The 16,891-nt window shown below is 53.5% G+C and overlaps 1 protein-coding gene across 1 annotated transcript; it reads left to right on the top strand.

The window, feature by feature from the left end:
* Window positions 1–304: 304 nt before the first annotated feature.
* CD101 (CD101 molecule) lies at window positions 305–16,571 on the top strand. The gene is made up of 9 exons (XM_051780261.1): window positions 305–657; window positions 1,732–2,109; window positions 3,043–3,459; window positions 5,395–5,778; window positions 6,542–6,925; window positions 7,838–8,242; window positions 12,620–13,024; window positions 13,875–14,270; window positions 16,307–16,571. Exons 1-9 carry the CDS (start codon window positions 597–599, stop codon window positions 16,501–16,503), a joined length of 3,027 nt encoding a protein of 1,008 aa, XP_051636221.1. The 5' UTR covers window positions 305–596; the 3' UTR covers window positions 16,504–16,571.
* Window positions 16,572–16,891: the final 320 nt, after the last annotated feature.

The following is a 16,891-nucleotide window of genomic DNA, read 5'->3' as shown; positions in this document are numbered from 1 at the left end:
TCTGTGGTGATCCTTCAGGAACCAATAAGCTGGCTGGACTGTCTGTTATGGTGGAGGGTCTCCTGACCATGCAACTGATGGGCTGGTGGGGGTGCTGTGGGAGAGACACCCCACTTGGGGTGCCCTACTGCACCCTGAGGCAGAGCTGCATCAGCTATCTCCAAGGAGCACTGTGCCACCCCAACCTGTCCATAAGGCATCATGCTGCTGTCTTGCAGCTATGGGAAATAAACAGCTGCAAGAAGCTTCAGCCCCAGAAATCTGCCTCCATGCCTCCCTGGAATCCAGCTCCTTGCCTCCGCTGCTGGCAGGGGGTCTGCTGTCAGACACCAAACCCACAGCCAGTGGGCACCTGGTACAGACACAGTGGCAGAAGGGGCTTTGGGCATCTTGGGGATGGGGTGCTGGCTGTCACCTCCCAGAGGGTGTCACTTTGCCGTGTCACCACACTCCCTAAGCTCTCTCTCCCACACTAAGTAGAGGAAACCACTACTGACAGGCAGTTTCCTCCCAGCCACTTTCGGAATAGCGGGGTGGCTGTCACCATCGCCCGTGAGAACCCACCACCACCCCTCTGGCAAAGGATCCAAGCAGAGATGATCCCAATGGGGCTGGCACAGTGCCTGGCGGCTGCCTTCCTCTTCCTCCTCGTCCTGGGTGAGTACCCTGCCCGGTGGTAGGAGCTTTCTTGGGGCAGTTGTGGGGAAAGCAGAGCACCCCCTTGGTGCAGGCGGGTGGCTCAGCCAGTGCTGCTCTGGCTCGGTGGCCGTGGGAAGAGGCTCATCATCCTCTGCTCCCTTTTGCACTGCAGTTTCACTCCAAAATGACAGCCTCAACCCTAGCAGGGTTTCATTGAGGGACATACACATCCCTGTTGAGTGGCTGCTGGAGGTGTGGGGGGGTTACCTCACCCCCTCTTGCCTTGGGAAAGAATTCTGAAGGTTGTGCCATCACCAGCTCTCTTCTCAGGCCGCCACAGTTGTGTTTTGACTCTGTATCCACATCCAATGGGCATTTTGCTTAGTGTGCATGCCGAGAATCAGAATAGAATGAGTGTCACCTCCGGGAGCTATGCATAAGGGGAGGGTCCATGTGTGGCCACCACCTCTCCAAACCCTCTGTAAGCAGAAATGAAGGGAGCTCTTGATGTCCCCCGGTGTTCCCTGCCTTCAGTGGAACTCTTGCTGGCCCCCTCTCCTGTGCTCTCCCCAGTTTCTGCCTGTGGAGTACCTCTGCAGTATCTAGCCTGCTGCTTACCTCCACTGTTCCATGTCCCTTGACTTCTGCATTGCAACTCCTTCTCTGGCAATGGTCAGCTCTGGCACTTGCTCCCTTTCCCTCACGGTTTGTGCAGGACCTGAGCGCCTGGCCCTCTAACACACCACAAGCTTCCTCCAGTGATCTCAGCCTGGTTGCTGCTCCCTCTGCAATGCTGGCTGAGAAATGCTCTTCAGGCATGAACAGGCCTGGCAGCCCTCTGGCCACGATCCCCTGGTCTCTGTTGTGTGACCCCCCCAGCGTACTAGGAGAGAAGTTCGGGGTCTGTTGAAGTCGCAAGGGGTATGAAGTCCCTTGGACTTTGTGCTTCAAAGAACGAGGCTGCACAGCAATTCTTTTCGGTGCTGTGGTCCCTTGTGTGCCCAGAACCACTGTCATTTTGGGTGTGCAGCCCACCTCGGGTGGCACGTACCCCTGCAAACACCCTGTGTGCTGCCCGCTTGCTGACCGCAGGTCTGACCCCCGCCCAGCGTGTGGTGACGGTGCAGCAGGGGCCCCTCCACCGCGTGAGGGGCTCCCACGTCACGCTGTGGTGCAAGGTGAGCGGCTACCAGGGCCCGGCGGAGCAGAACTTCCAGTGGTCCATCTACCTGCCCTCGGCCCCCGAGCGGGAGGTGCAGATCGTCAGCACCGTCGACCCCTCGTTCCCCTACGCCATCTACACCCAGCGCGTGCGCGGCCGCGGGATCTACGTGGAGCGGGTGCAGGGGGACGCCGTCCTGCTGCACATCACGGAGCTGCAGGACCGCGACGCCGGCGAGTACGAGTGCCACACGCCCAACACCGACGAGAGGTACTTCGGGAGCTACAGCGCCAAGATGAACCTCTCAGGTGGGTCCTGGAGGAGAGCCCCTGCTCCCCGCTGGGCAGGGGTACTGGTGGGTTCCTGCTGTGCCCCCACGTTTGCACTGGTGAGAAGTGCTCGCCTCTGCGTCTCTGTCAGAGGGGCAGCTGGGGGAAGGGGTGGACACAGCAGCGGGGCAGCGGGGCTGGTGGACACAAATTTTCCTTCTCTCTCCGCTGTGGGATTGCTAAGGGAGGGATGCCCAGATATCCCCTTGCAGGTTCTCTGGCTATTGCCTCCCAGCCAGGGCAAGGGAAGGAAGAGGAAGCCTCTGCTCTCCCATGGCCTGACTTTAACTTCAGCTCCTGATGCAGACTCGGCATTTCACAGCTAAACATTTAGGAGGGCAGGAGTTTTCGGGTTCTGTGCGTTATGTGTTGGTGTCCTCCCAGGCCAGATTATGGGAATTGACCCAAGTGAGGTACCCACAGATGGAGGAAGGTAGCAGCTCTTGCAGAGCACTGGGTGAGGGATGGTAATGGGGTGGAGAGGCAAAAGGAAAGGCCCTACTGTGAGCCCACCAAGTCTATATGATACTTCCACTTGGTGTTCAGCCCTATTTTCTCCTTTATCTTGGTGTTGCACCAGTCTGCATTTGGGATAGTGAGGGCATAGACTTTACTCTCCTTGGGGTTGCCTAATTAATGCTGACTGTAGTTTGACTGTAGAGTGTACTGCAAAAGATTTACTTTTCTTTCTTCCCTGCTGAGGTTTTAGCTGTGTCACACCTCAGCATAAGCTGACGGAGGCCTTGTCAGTCAGCTACAAAAAATGTCTCTCATGTGCTGTCAGACCCCTTAGGGCCTGGCTGTGGTTTTTTGGGGGTTGTCCTATGCAGGGCCAGGAGCTGGACTCAGCAATTCTCATGGGTCACTCTCAACTCAGAATATTCTGATTGTGTATTTCTCCCCCATGCTCAGTGATTGCAGACACCCTCTCAGCTTCCATGGCACCCCAGGTCCTCACCCTCACCGAAGGGGATGTGGTGGAGCTCACCTGTGAGGTGTCCAAGTCCACCACCCAGCACACGCATCTCTCAGTTGGCTGGTACCACCTTCGGGGAGCAGGAGAGCACCAAGCTGAGGAGGTCCTCACCCTCTCCAAGGACTTCATCCTGAAGCCAGGGCCCTCTTACATGCAGAGGTTTCTGGTGGGGGACGTGAGGCTGAACAAGGTTGGGAACACCACGTACAAGCTCTTCCTTGGGGGAGTGAAGCCATCTGACCAAGGGCAGCTGTACTGTGAGGCAGCCGAGTGGATTGAGGATCCTGACAAGACTTGGAAGGATATCTCCCGCAAGCAGACAGAGAGGACATCGCTGACAGTCATGAGCCAGGGTAAGGCTCTTGCAAACTCACGTGTTGGCTCCAACTCCCTTGTGCATTCAAGGCTCTACTGCAGCAGCTTCAGTGCCCTTCACTGCTGCCTCTGTCACAGCCTAGGGACAAGCTGGTAGGTCTGGCTGCCTTTGCTGGGCTCTGAGGGAGTGGGCTGGGCTTGGCTCAGGGCCACGGCAGCCCCTGGTTCAGGAGCTGTTGGTGCTTCACACTTTGGATGTTCATGCAGCCAAATCTCAAACAAATCACGCAGTCTCGCAGAGCCATGTGAGGCGTTAGCAGAGAGAGCAGAGTGTGCCTGCAGCAGCCTGGCTCCTTGGCAGTGTAAAGCTCCAGGGTGCAAAAAACTGTGTTGTTAGACTGCCTCCAGGGTCTTGTGGCCTTAAAGTACACCACAGCAAGCTGCTCATCAGCCACAGGGGCAGAGGGATGTGGGGATGTACTGCATGTGCTGCACAGCTCCAGTGTCTGTTGGGCGTGGCTTGTCTGTCCATGCAGGCACCAGTTTGCCAGTTTTCAGAGCAACTGGTGCTGCTGTTTATTAGGCCATTCCTCTGAGCACCCTGCCTGACATCCCTCCTGCCACAAGCCCTTTGTTGTCTGAGGTCCCTCACCCTGCTCTACCCCTGGGAGTGTGTGAGTAGCTGCACCCAGAGGAAGGGAAAATCTCTTTCCTCACCAGTAAGTTTTACTTCAAAGCAGCCAAGACAAGACTGTGTCTAGTTGATGTCCTTCAACACATGCAACAGTAGGCAGTAAAACAGGAGCAAGTCTCCCACTGAAAAGGTGCCTGGGGAGGTGGTGTACCCTGTCCCCATGGCTCAGGGCAGATGGAGAAGGCTACAGAGCCAGGGTGGTGAGGGGAACCTGTGTCTCGTGGGAAGGTGGTGAGTCAGAGCAGGAAACCAAAGAAACGGCTGGGTAAGAACCAAGCACCCTGTATAGGGCTCAGGGGAGCAAGGTACTGGGGGAGGGAAGTGTGGTCTCCCCTTGTCAGTCTGTTTCCTGAAACCTGGCTGACTAGCAAAGTTTTATTCCTCTTATTGCACAGTGTTTGCAGCAAAGGCTTTCCAGGTCTGCTGCTGCCTGGGGAGCAATGGCAGTCAGTGAGCTTCCCTGCATCTGCTTGTTTAAGAGGCACACTGGTAGGGTGTGGCTTCAGGTACCAGTGTCACAGGATCATTTAGAGAAACCTTGTCAGAGCTTGGTATTTATCATGTGGTGTCTGTTCAGGGTAGAAGGGAGGCGATAGCGGTAAGAGGGCGTTATGGTGGCTCTATTGGACCTGCTGGCATTGCCATGGAGGAACTGCAGCAGGTGTTCAAGCCTTCCATCAGCTCTGCAGGGCCCTCTAGCACCCAGTGAGGGAGCCCAGGCTGCAGGACTGAGCGCCCCATCACGCTGGGAGCCAGCAACCACTCTGACCGCAGTTAACAGCCTCATTGGTTTCTATAAACTCTCCAGCAAATATTTAGGAATGCCAAACATATCTCCAGCAGCTGGGATTCGTGTTTGCAAACTGTTTATGAACCAGTGTTTAAATTCATTCTGGGTACTCTGCCTTCAATACGCTATTTGAGCCCTTCCAACTGTGGTCTGGGAGGTGCTCTGTTCTGCTTCCAAACTACAGTCTTGCCCTTGCTTTTAGACTTGCAGGGCACCACAGTGACACTGAAGGGGGGAGCTCAGCTCCTTAGGGCTCTGGCACTTCTTCCACCTGCAACTGCTGCTTAGTGCCTGGAACTGGCAACCATCTCCAGGGTTGTAATCTCCCCGTGGACAATGTTTTCCATTCTGATCACTTTTCCTATGAAAGAAGATGTTTCAATGGAGAATTCCCTCCTGTTGCTCTCTGCAAGGCTGTTGGTGCTGCCGGGTGGGAGGGAAACATGGGAAGAGCCACTCATCACTCTCTTTGCTTTTGGCTGTCAACAGGCAGAGACCTCTCTGTGGACATTGCTGCTGCTGAAAACTCCCTTTCTGAAGGGGATACTTTGCAGCTGAATTGCACGGTGGAAGCTCAGAAGAGCGGCAGCAGGCACTTCCAAGTGATTTGGCTCCTCAATAACATGGAAGTGGCCAGGGTTGACCCCCATGGGGTATTGACTTGGGAGGAAGAATATGAGGAGAGAGCCAAGCTGGGGCAGCTCCGAGCACTCAAGCCAAGCAACACAATTTATGCTCTCACCATCTATGAGGTGGGGCTGAGGGACAATGGTACATATCGCTGCTCTGTGTCAGAAATGAAGACTCCTGGAGACTTGCACGGCATCCAAACCAACCTGTCATCAGGCATCCAAGTCAACGTGAAGCCGATAGGTCAGTAAATCCTAATGGCTGCTCTTCTGGGTAAAGTCTGTAGGATCCTTGGCTGTGGAACGCTCTAAGTCTGGGCTCATCTTGGCAGGGGCAGCAAGAGTCCAAATATGCAATAGTTTTTGGTAGATAATGGGAAAAGCATTTGCTATGGCAAACATTAGCATGACAGATGCAGCAGCTGTCAACAAAGTGTAAACCTTTAGCTCAGTCTCTTTGCAGTAATTTTTGGGGCAAATAAGTAGAATCCTGGGCAGTCTGGGTCCTCCTGTGTCTTTGCTACAGAAAATTGTAAGCAATGCCTGTTGCTACTCCTAAGTATCAGAGGATGACCCTGCAGAGGAGGTGCTTCTGGAGAGGGGGTTCACTGCCATTTCCGTCAGGGTTCTCTCCCTGTTCTGGAAGGATGGCTTGTGAGAGACCACTCTGAGAAAGATGTGTAGGAGACTCATGATTTCCTTGTCATAGCTAGATGATGATTATTGTCATGTAGCAAGAGCTGCCTGCTGGGACCTCATTTCTTAAGTATTTCTTTATACATTCGTGTCCCAAGAACGATGTTAAACTGGGAAAAAACAAACAAACAAAAAACCCCAAACCACACAAGGATTTCTCCAAATTCGTAAGGAAAGGCTGGTTGAAAATTTCAATTCCTTTCCTTTTCCAATGTCAAGGCTTTGCTAGTCTTTCAGTTTAATGCCACAGTACCTCTGGCTTTCTCTGAGGAGCACAACATCCCCTCCAACGCGCTGACTGTTGTTTGCAGAGAGCCGCATGCGCCTGTCCGTGTCCACCAGCACGCCGCAGGTCACGGCAGGAGACTCCCTGATCCTCCTCTGTGAGGTGCAAGGAGCCACCAGCCCCGTGTCTGTGCAGTGGTGGCACCTGCCCCCACAGCGCCCGGGTCCCGGGGTGCTGGTGGCCACCATGGAGCAGGATGGCAGCCTGAGGCTGGGGAGCGCCTACCGGGATGGCAGGACTCGGGGGAGCCTCCGGCTGGAGAAAGTGAGCTCTGGCACCTTCACCCTGGTGATCCCCAGCACACTGGATGAGGACGATGGTGGGAAGTACAGATGTGAAGCAACAGAGTGGTCCCGAGGCCAAAGCTGGACAGAGCAAGGGGAGGCAGCAGTGACAGTCAGCTCCATGGGTAAGTTGGGTCACCCCTGTTTCTGGATTGGAGGCAAGGCTGGAGAAGCAGGTGGATACATCAGTAGGACATAGGCCTGCTGTGCCCTGAGGTCTGCTGCTGCTGCAGGGCTGATCACTTGGCCCTGGAGTCCTTCAGATTCCCCATTTCTGCCAGGATGCTGGAGTCTTCTATGAGGTGTTTTGGGGGAGAAAAGTGGGACACAGCAGCCAAAATACCTGGACACCTGAATAGCAGTGGCTTGTTCAGCAGGTCTTCTGACTGTCTCCTTACCTTGAAATAAAAAATATCTGTTCTAACAGCATAATTACTTACAGTACTTAAGCTCAACAAAGGCACTTGCTGAGTTGTCTGGTGGCCTTTGTCAGAGACACACCCCTGGTGCTGGCATCTGATTGCTTCTCCTGCCCTCTTGTCTGAGTGCAGAGCTGCTAACCTCCCTGGTGTGCAATGCCCATGCATTGCTGGAATGGGTGCCTTTATGGAGAGACAGATTTTGGCTGTGGTTTAGGCTGTTTTCCCTTTCTTGTTGCTGGGCTTGGGTGCCTGGGAGGATGGGTCGGGCCACGGGAGTTGTTCAGGTTTTGTGGAAGGTGTAAGGAAGCGGCAAACAGGACAGTAGCACCAGTTGAGGATCCCTGGCTCCTTGCCACAGTGTGGGACCGGGCACCCTGGAAAAGAGGGTACTTAGGGTTGTCCAAGGGACTGGGAGAGTGGGAGTTGGATAGGAGAGGGCCACACAGGGCTGGAAGAGCAGAGTGCACCTAAGTGAGAGTGGCACTGGGAGAGCAGCAGCAGGACTGCTGGCCTCCATGGGGTTGTGGTGCCTGGGGCAGCATGGGAAGGGTGGTGGGAAGGTGGCACAGGGCAGGATTTCTGTCCTGGTGCCAAGGGCTCTCTCCTCCCGAGCAGGTCTCGGTCTGCATGCCATGCTGAGGAGCCGAATTGCCACAGTCAGGCATGGGCAAAGTTTTGAACTTGTCTGCCAAGTGAGCGCCAACTACACCCTTGAGGAGGTGCCGGCGTCCGTGCGGTGGCTCTTCCAGCCCAGCCCACCCACCAGCCCCTACCATGAGCTGGTCCAGGTCTTTCCCAATGGCACTGTGGCCTGGGTGGCAGCGCAGTCACGCTTCAAGGAGAAAGCCCAGCTGATGAAGGCTGACACCTCCTTCGGGCTGCACATCCACAGTGCTGTGGCTGCCGACGAGGGGACGTACCAGTGTGAGGTGGAGGTCTGGAGGAGGAACGTCCTGCCCCTGGGGCAGCCAGTGGCCACCACCAGCTCCAATCCTGTGGGGATAAAGGTGGTGCTGCCAGGTAAGCAGTGTCTTCATCAGAGGTCTCTCCTTCTGCAATTTTGAATGAACAAACATGGCCAGGGCAGTCAGGACCAGTGATGTTTGGGGTGTCCCCAGCGGGGTCACCTCCCAGGGCTGCAAGAGGTGGTGCTGCCTGCTCTCTTGCTTGCTCAGCACCTGACAGCAACCTCAGAGGCAAATTTGTCACTGGCAAATGGCAAAATCTATTTATTTGCAGATTATGCCAAGCATCTAGGGATCAGCCCTGCCACTAGGATTTTAAGCCTTGTTTCTGGAGAGAAGTAGTGCCCCCAGAGAAGCCCAGTTGAATGTTTGAGGGTATGAGGTACCCCCCCATGGTCTGGGCTTCTGAAGGACAGTGAAGAGAGACTGGCCCCCAAAGCTGCTGGGGTGTCTGTGTTCCCCGGGCTTCCCCCAGTGTATTTGAAGTGTGCTGAGAAAGCACCAGGGCTCTCTGATGGGCTGGGAGCCAGCACTGGGCCACAAGCTGCCAGGGGCTCTGTGGGGAGGTGTCTCCTCCTGAGCACGGGTGGGCTGCGCAGCTGAGAGGCCCTGCCCAGGGTTCCCTTTTAAGGCCACCACTGCAGGCAGGGCCTGTGCTGCCACTGTGCCTGCCAGCATCACTCTGGGAGCCTCATCCTCTTGTGGAAGAGAGATGCTGCAGACAGACCTCAGCCTGCCACATGCCTGCTCCCTGCTACCCCTGGCAGCACCACACTGTCAGCTTGCTCTGCTCATGGATGGGGCTGCTGGAGGAATTGAAGGGTTTGTCCTGGCCAAAAACTCTTAGCCTGAGAGGACAGGTGTGAGAATACAACTTGGTTTATTTTCTTTCACTCACTTCTGTTCTGCCAGCAAAAGCGGGGGGGGGGTGTTCTTACTCTTTTTTCACGCATCAAGTGCTCCTCCTTCTAAATCCTTGGATTTTTGGAATCACAACCCAGTGAACTGAAATTATGTGCTTTCCATGTTTTTTAACTGATGGGTTTGCTGTAGCATAAGCTAACACATTTCCTTCCCCGTTCAGGCTCATTTCTGTGGTGTTCTCCCTCCTGCTCCACTACTGCTCTTTCCTTGCCCCCTGTGGATCTGGGTGCTGGGCTGCTCAGCTGGCTGAGCCACAGCCATCTGGAGCAGGGTGGGGGCTGCAGGCTAAGGATGAGAATAAACAGCGTGTATGAGCATACATCTCTGGTGTAAATGGCATTAAGATGAGCAGGTGTAATTGTGGAGCATCTACACAGAGGAGATGGTAGCAGCGACACCGTGAAGATATTACAACATTTGGCTCCAAATGTATTGCAGCTGTTGCTGGATGCTGCAACGCTCTGAAGGTGGTGGGAACTGGGAGAGGGTGGTGCACAGTGGGAGGTGGCTGCTGGGTCTAGTACTGTCTCTCTCAGAAAGCAGCAATGAGCCAGTGAAGGATATTTGGGAAGGGAGAGAAGTCTGGGAAGGAAGCCGACTCTAGCAGCAATAGGGTGAGGCAGAGCTGCAGAAAATTAAGCTGCAAATCATGAAAATCACCAACCTGTTTCTTCACATACAAAATCTTATAGCTGGAGCCTGCAGAGATACTGGAGGTCTTGACTTCTGCTTCTACACTTCATTTAGTGCTTGGTGTCACTTAGTGCTTTAGGAGTTTACATGCCCCTGTGGATCTGGTCTGTGGGTCAGCTTCAGACAGGAGGGATGTACATGAAGTGTTACAACAGGTAGGGAAGAAGAACAGGTCTTTTCCATTTCTGATTTTTTGTGTGGGTCCCATAATTAGTTCCCTGGGCAGGCAGATGCTCCCATCAGCCTCTCAGTGCAGCTGCCCGCGATAGGTTCCCCTGTCTCTGGAGTGAACTGCAGTGGCCTTTCCACCTTCTGTCCCTCCAGCCAACTGCCCACATGGGTCACTGCAGTGTCCATGCCCCTCTGCGTGTTCCACTGCTCCTGGGCTGGGCAGGAAGTGTGGTGTCAGCAGGCAGGGTTCATGGGGAGATGGGCAGTGAGATGCTCAGCTTGGTTAATTAGATTGGAAATGAAAGGGAAAACAGCACCATGGCTTTGTGTGGGAAAGGAAGAGGCAGGCAGCTGCTCTGCCCTTTTGGTAATTGATCTTCAGCAGCAGAGAGAGGAGACCTGGAGCTGAAACAAAGGGGCTTTGCAGCAAGTGCTCTGATTCCTCTTGAGGTGATCTCTGAGAGCGTAACAGCAATTTTACTCATCAAAATCAAGTGCTCAAGGCAGCAGTTCCCGTGGCTCCTCTCCAAGCTCTAGTAGCTTTTCCTTTTCTGGAGCATTTTCTGCCCCAGCAGGTGTCAGGCTGGGCCATACTCCAGCAAGAGCCCCCCTACCCCCTCCTCCCCTGGCACTTTGCTGACTGGTACACTATGCCTTGGTACTGAGCAGCTGAAGTTAAGTGTCTTATTTTTTCCAGTGTGATCAGTTCACCTGTCACAGAAACACAGGATGGCAGAGCTTGGCAGGGACCTCTAGAGGTCACCTGGTCCAACCCCCTGCTCAAGCAGGGCCACCTAGAACAGGCTGCCCAAGAGTGTCTCCAAGCAGCTTTTGAGTATGTCCAGTGTTCCCCTCTGAAGATTTGTGCTTCCATAGAGCTGGCTCTGGGATGGGTATGCTTTTAAGCACTGAGGTTGGAAGACATCAACTTGCATATAGTTCCTAAGTGAGCTCAAGTCTGTGTGATCTCTGTGTGGTGGATCCGATGAATTTGCACAGCTTCCTAATTAGAGTGATTGCTTTCCCCTCTCTTCTGCTTCTTGCCCATACCTGTTTCTTTACAGCAGCAAATATGTGCTGTGAAATGCGGGACAGCACTTTGTTGATCCCTTGGGAGCAGCCACCTCCCTGACCTCCTTGTGAGTGTTGCTGTGGGACTTGTGCAAGTCCCTCTGTGGAGGAAACTGTCAACCTTTTGGTGCCAATGTACCTGTCTGTAGAGAGAAAGAAGAGCAATAGAGTACAAAGAAAAAGAGCAACATAAGTGGATATGAACAGGAAAATTTTGCTGGCAAATTTGACATAGAGGCAGAGGCAATTTACAGGAATGTCAAGAGCCATCAGTTGGGATATCTTGTGTTGACCAGTCTCGAGAGGCAGTGAAGGCCTCTGAAATGGATTGCTTGAGTTTTGAGAAGAAATGCTTGAAGGAAGGGGAAATGCTCAAACTTTCTCCTGTGGTGCACCTTTTCTCCATCAGCCCCTGTAGGAGAAGCCACAGCTCCCTCCTGGTCCAAAGCCCTCTCCATAACCTGCTGCTGTTGCATCCCTTGGGAAGATGCTGTGGAGGAGAGCACCCTGCTGAGCCTGTGGCCAAGGGCAGGGGTCTGAGACACTCTGAGGGAGCATCTCAGTGTGTCCTCTGCAGCCTGTCCCCAAACCAGTACCCAGGGGCTGAGCTTAAGGGAACTCAGTTGTCCCCAGCCTCCACGGCCAACTGCTCAGCTTGTATGCAAGGTAAGCCCTGAGAATGGAAATTCAACCTACAGTCTCTTAAAGCCCTGATGGTGTCTCATGCTGAGTAATTTCTACCTATCCAAGGCAGATAGCTCTGTATACTCCTTCCCCTGACAGCTGGGGCAGGGTTGAGGGGAAATGCAGGAGGTTGGAGGATCTTTAAAGATACCAGTTTGCAACCTTTCCACTGCTGGAGGAGATGGAAAGGTACCAGCAACAGGTGATGTGCTGTGGGAAGAGGGTCCCTCAGACCAGGAGCAGTACAGGCACATAGGGAACAACAGTGCAGGCTGCCTGGGGGCAGAGCTGCAGGCAGCACCACAGCTCTGCTCTCCTGAACTGAGCAGTGCTCAGCTGAACGATCGCTGGGTATAATCACAGTGGATGTGCAGGACTATGTCATGTGGTTCTGGACTAATAACCACAGCAAACGTGAAACCCCCACAGGCTCTGTTGTCTCTCTGTGGTGAAAGACAGTTGTTCACATTCTCCAAAGCTGTGGGCTGGTTTTGTCACGTATATGTGAGCCTGCTGGTGGAAGCAGTGGTAGACAGACACATTTGCTTCAGACAGAGGCTTTGCCTCCAAGCTCCAGCACAGTGGCTGCCTCCATCCCCCATTCCCGCTCTGTGGTCTCCAAGGCACCTCATCTGCTACTTTCCTGCCCAGTTACACCCAACTATGATTCCCTGCCATTGTTCAAGCAAGGGTGTGCGGATTTGCTCTTTCCCTCCTTCTCCCACCCTCTGCTCCAGCATCCCCTAATGAGTCTTTGTCCTCCGCACACCCTCTTCCTCCCTCCTCTTTCGGCGTGTTTTTCTCAGGACAGCCCTGTTCCTCTCCTTGACAGCATCCCTGTATCAGCAGCTGCAGCCAGCATTATTATTATTTTGTTTCTCCATTTTAGAAAGCAAGCTTCAGGTTTCCACGGAAGACAGTTCTGTGGAGGTTGCCAGCAGTGCTGACACGGCCATCGAGTGCCGGATTGTGTTTGCCCAGAATAATTCACAGCTCGCTGTTACCTGGTACCTCCTGCCTCCTCTGGCAGATGGGACCCCCCTGCAAATCATCAGGGCCAACTACGGCGGCGTACTGGAATATGGGCCTGAATTCAGCTCTCCTGCCCAAAAGTCCCGGTTCCTGAGCCAGAGGGTGTCCAGCAACGTCTTCTGGCTCCAGATTCTGTCTGCGAACCTCGGGGACCAGGGCAGGTACTACTGTGTGGTAGAGGAGTGGCTCTGGCTGGTGGATGGCTGGTACAAACTCGGAGAGGGAACATCGGGAAGGACCACACTGGAGTTCAAGCTCCCAGGTGAGCAGGTGGTTATCTCTTGTATAGGTGCTCCTGGAGAAGGCTGGATCTACTTATGACAGGCCCCTTGACAGGACTCTCCTAAGCTGGCAGGGCTTAGAAGCAGCGGCTCCTGCTTTGGATCTGAGACTCAGGGATGCAGGAGTTGTCAGTGCCTCTCAAAGGGAAATAGGGAATTAGGAAGATTTACCACGTCCTCCCAAACCAACCCAGCTGCTATTTTTGCCACTGGCAGATGAAGTCAAATGCTTCATAACAGAACGAGCTGTAGCATTTTCTTTTCCCTCCAACGTATGATGCAGTTGATTGGTTGTACAACACTGTGAATAGAGAATCTGCCCTTTCCTGGTGCTCCTGAAGCATCCTGAAGCAAGACACTGGATTTTACTCACCCTGCAGCACATTGCTACTGAGAAACAAGTCTGAGGGTTTAGCTGCTCCCACCTTAATCACTGCACTGCTGGAGTACATGGTGGGTCTCCCTGGCTCAGTTCTTCCTTCTCTCAGCCTCACTTTGTTTATGGGTTGCAGCCACAGATAGAGTGAATCAGAATTCCAGCTTCCTAAAAAGCTTTTGGTCCAAAGGATGCCTTATCACTTATTTGGAGTGGGTGGGAAGAATTACAGCAGAGGGTTGTGAATGGGGTGGGGGGCAGAGACGACAGAGAGGGTGACACCCCAGGGAGAAGGAGTCACAGGAGCCTGGGGGTGTCCTGCAGAGGCCCTTGCAAGAGGCCATCCCAATCCCCCATGCTTGGCTCCAGAAGGTTTCCATCAGCCTGTGGGCACAGAAGTATTTCTATGGCAGTGTGCAACACCACAACATCTTTCTGCTTGCACCCTCCCGCAGAGCGTGAGCTGCAGGCGGACAAAACCAACCGCAGCCTCTCGGCGAGGGAGGGCGAGGAGGTGACGCTGCCCTGCCTGCTGCAGGGGGCCCGCCTGCCCGGCACCCACCTCTCAGCCACCTGGTTCCAGGTGAAGAAGAGCGGCCTCGACAGCCCCCTGCTCGCCCTCCACCACGACGGCACCATCCAGCTCCCCCAGGAGGGCCGGGCCGGGAGGCTGTACCTCCGCCGCCCCGCGCCCGGTGACTTCAGCCTGACGCTGACCCGCGTGGAGAGCAGCGATGCTGGGCTCTATTACTGCCAGGTGCAGGAGTGGCAGCAGCAGGGCGAGGGGCAGGACTGGGCTCTGCAAGCCTCGGCACGCTCAGGGTACACCCAGCTCAGCACCATCCCGCCAGGTAACGCTGCTGGGGGACAGGGGCTGCTCGCCCGGCACTGTTCGTGTTCCCGTAGCCACGCTGGGAACATGTGGGGTGTGTGGGGAGGGTGATGTCAGCTCTCTGCTGGCTGCAGTGGCAGACATGCAGCAAAGCCACGAGGGCTTGCTAAGGGATTGCTGAGGGGCTCAGTGCTGGGGAGATCACCAGAGTTGGGTTGGGAGCCCCTCAAGTGACACGTGCTATGGGCCTGGTAGGGGATGCAGTGACATCCCAGTCCTGCTGTTTTGCCAGGGCTGAAACCAAGGTGTTCGGCATTGTAAACGTGGGAAGTGGTGATCAGGTGAGATATCAAGAGCTCTGACTGTGAAGCATGTGAGTCCAGAGGTTGCCACCGAGTGCACTTTTTGTCTGCAATTTTTATGGCTTGTGGGCTGTCTACAGGACCATGGTCACAAATCCCTGCTCTCAGCTGAGCCACTGGGGCCAGAACACTAACTGTTCTGGGGAAAAAAGCCTGGGTTTGAGTTTTCTAGCAAGCCTGTCTCCAGTGAGGTCTCTAAAAGTAGCCTCTCTTCCCTCTGGGGTGAGCTGGAGTGCGTGCTGGGTGCAAAGATGGAGATGAATTCTGCATACAGAAGTTTAAATAAATGAAAGCAAAGGTTTCAGTCAGGTGCACACAGTGTTTTTAGGGAGGTAACAGGTAGGAAAAAAGTACTCGTGTTGCTCTTTGGGGAAATAGGCGGCTTGGATGACCCAAGTGGAGGAAAAAATATAAACTGTGAAATCAATCATGCTGTACCCAGCTGAGAGGATCCTGCAGTTCTTCTCATGCCTTCAGCTCTGGATCTGCCATGCCTGAAGCCAGCCTGGCTGCCTTCATGGGGCTATAGCTTCTGCAGCAATTCCCAGTGCCGACCAGCGTGGAAAGGGTGATCCTGTGGAGCCCTCCCTTGTGCCTGCTCCTGGCACAGGCAGGCATGGAGCCTACTCTCGTGACTGCACCTACAGCAGAGCTAATCCAGATTTAATTGCACGGAGAGGGACTGACAGCACTTCATCCCCCCACTGTTGAGTTAGTGCTGTTGTCCATCACGGCTCCCTCTAGCACTCAGATTTCTCCTTCATCAGTTCCCTCTGCCTCTTGTTACCCATAACTGGTGGAGTAACCATTGCTAAAATTGCTCAGTAACTGCTGGTAAATTCTCCCCCAGTTTTCACATGAGTGTTTTTGCCAAGTGGTTTTCATGGTTTTCACAAAATGCAAGAGATTATCTGGGTGTGTTTTTTTCTTTCTCCCTCTCTCTTTTTTTATGTCATTCTTTTTTTTGGCGGGGTGGCCGTGTGTGTGTGCTTGTGCATTCCTCTAGTGATGCAGGTATCTTGATGTGCCCAGGACAAAAATGGAGATGCTGCAAATAAAAGCTTTTCAGCCAGTATGGGACTAATTAAAAATGGTTTTTTGAAGCACCCAACAGGTCCACCAGCAGTACAGGCAGCCTCCACTTTACTGGGGAGCTGTTCTGCAGGAGCTACCAAGGACGAGGATGGTGCTCACAGCTGCCTGCAGCCCAGTGTGGCTAAAATATGATAGCAGAGACAGGGGCAGGTCTCTGGGCGGGACAGGGACCTCTTGATCTGGTTTCTTTTGCTTTCCTCTTGTCTCTTCTTGTTTGGTGGTGCAGCCTCTGACAGACCTCTACCTCACCCCGCTGTCACTGGTGTCAGGCAGGGACCCGGTGCAGTGTAGGGGGTGTGGCTTTTCCTTACTGAGATAAGTATTGAATGGGTTGGCTGAAGAACCATGCTGTTTCTGTTGGGATGTTTCAGATGAACAAGATGGGGCCTTATCTGACCTGCCCAGACAGGAAACTGAGGCAGATTACCTGGTTTCTCTCCCCCATCTCCTCAGGTAGCCTGTATGAATTCTTAAAAATCAGTGGATATTGAAGACTGAGGGAAAGTGTTTAAGAAGATAACTTACAGAAGCAGCAGGAGAGAGAAACTCAGGCTAGCTTGGGGCCTCACTTACTTTTTCTTTCTTCTTTTTCCCCCAGAGTCAACTGTTATGTCTAGGATCTGCTCATCCCCATCACTGCTGAACTTCATCCTATGCTTGCCACTGGTTCTGATCCTTCTCCTGGCCCTTGCTGTCTCCTGCTGGTACTGCAAATACAGAAAAAGCAAGAAGGGCAATATCACAGAAAACCAGCTGATGGAACTGGATGGGAATGGAGAGGTCAAGACAACTTAGCTGGTCTATAGAGGCAGATGTAACTTGAAGGAGTGGAGCTGGACACTTAAGGAGGACTGAGTACTTGCAGAGGGGCTTCTTACTGTTCTGTAGTAACTCTTGCAATGAATCCTTGAAATTGTATGTTTGCTTTCAATGGAATGAAGTGGCTTTGAATTACTAAACAAGGGGTTTAGGGTTTTCATAACAAGTGTTTCTGTCTCTCGGGTTAGATACCCACCCATTTCACACTCTGTTCACTGTGACATATTTGAGGTCCTTGAAGTACACATCTCCCACTGTGGGTGGAAGTGGTGTTATTCCTCTGCAGGAATAAGGAAAAAAAACAATTCTTTTTGCACTGTGACACAAAAGTATCAAATTGCTACTTGTTTTAGACATCTTGAAA

The sequence above is a fragment of the Manacus candei genome, unplaced genomic scaffold, assembly GCF_025592945.1.
Source record: "Manacus candei isolate 608988 ecotype Guabito, Panama unplaced genomic scaffold, ASM2559294v1 h1tg000014l, whole genome shotgun sequence".
NCBI classification, from domain to species: Eukaryota; Metazoa; Chordata; class Aves; order Passeriformes; family Pipridae; genus Manacus; species Manacus candei.
The sequence above is the reverse complement of the archived record's forward strand: the minus strand, read 5'-3'. Positions and strand labels throughout refer to the sequence as shown.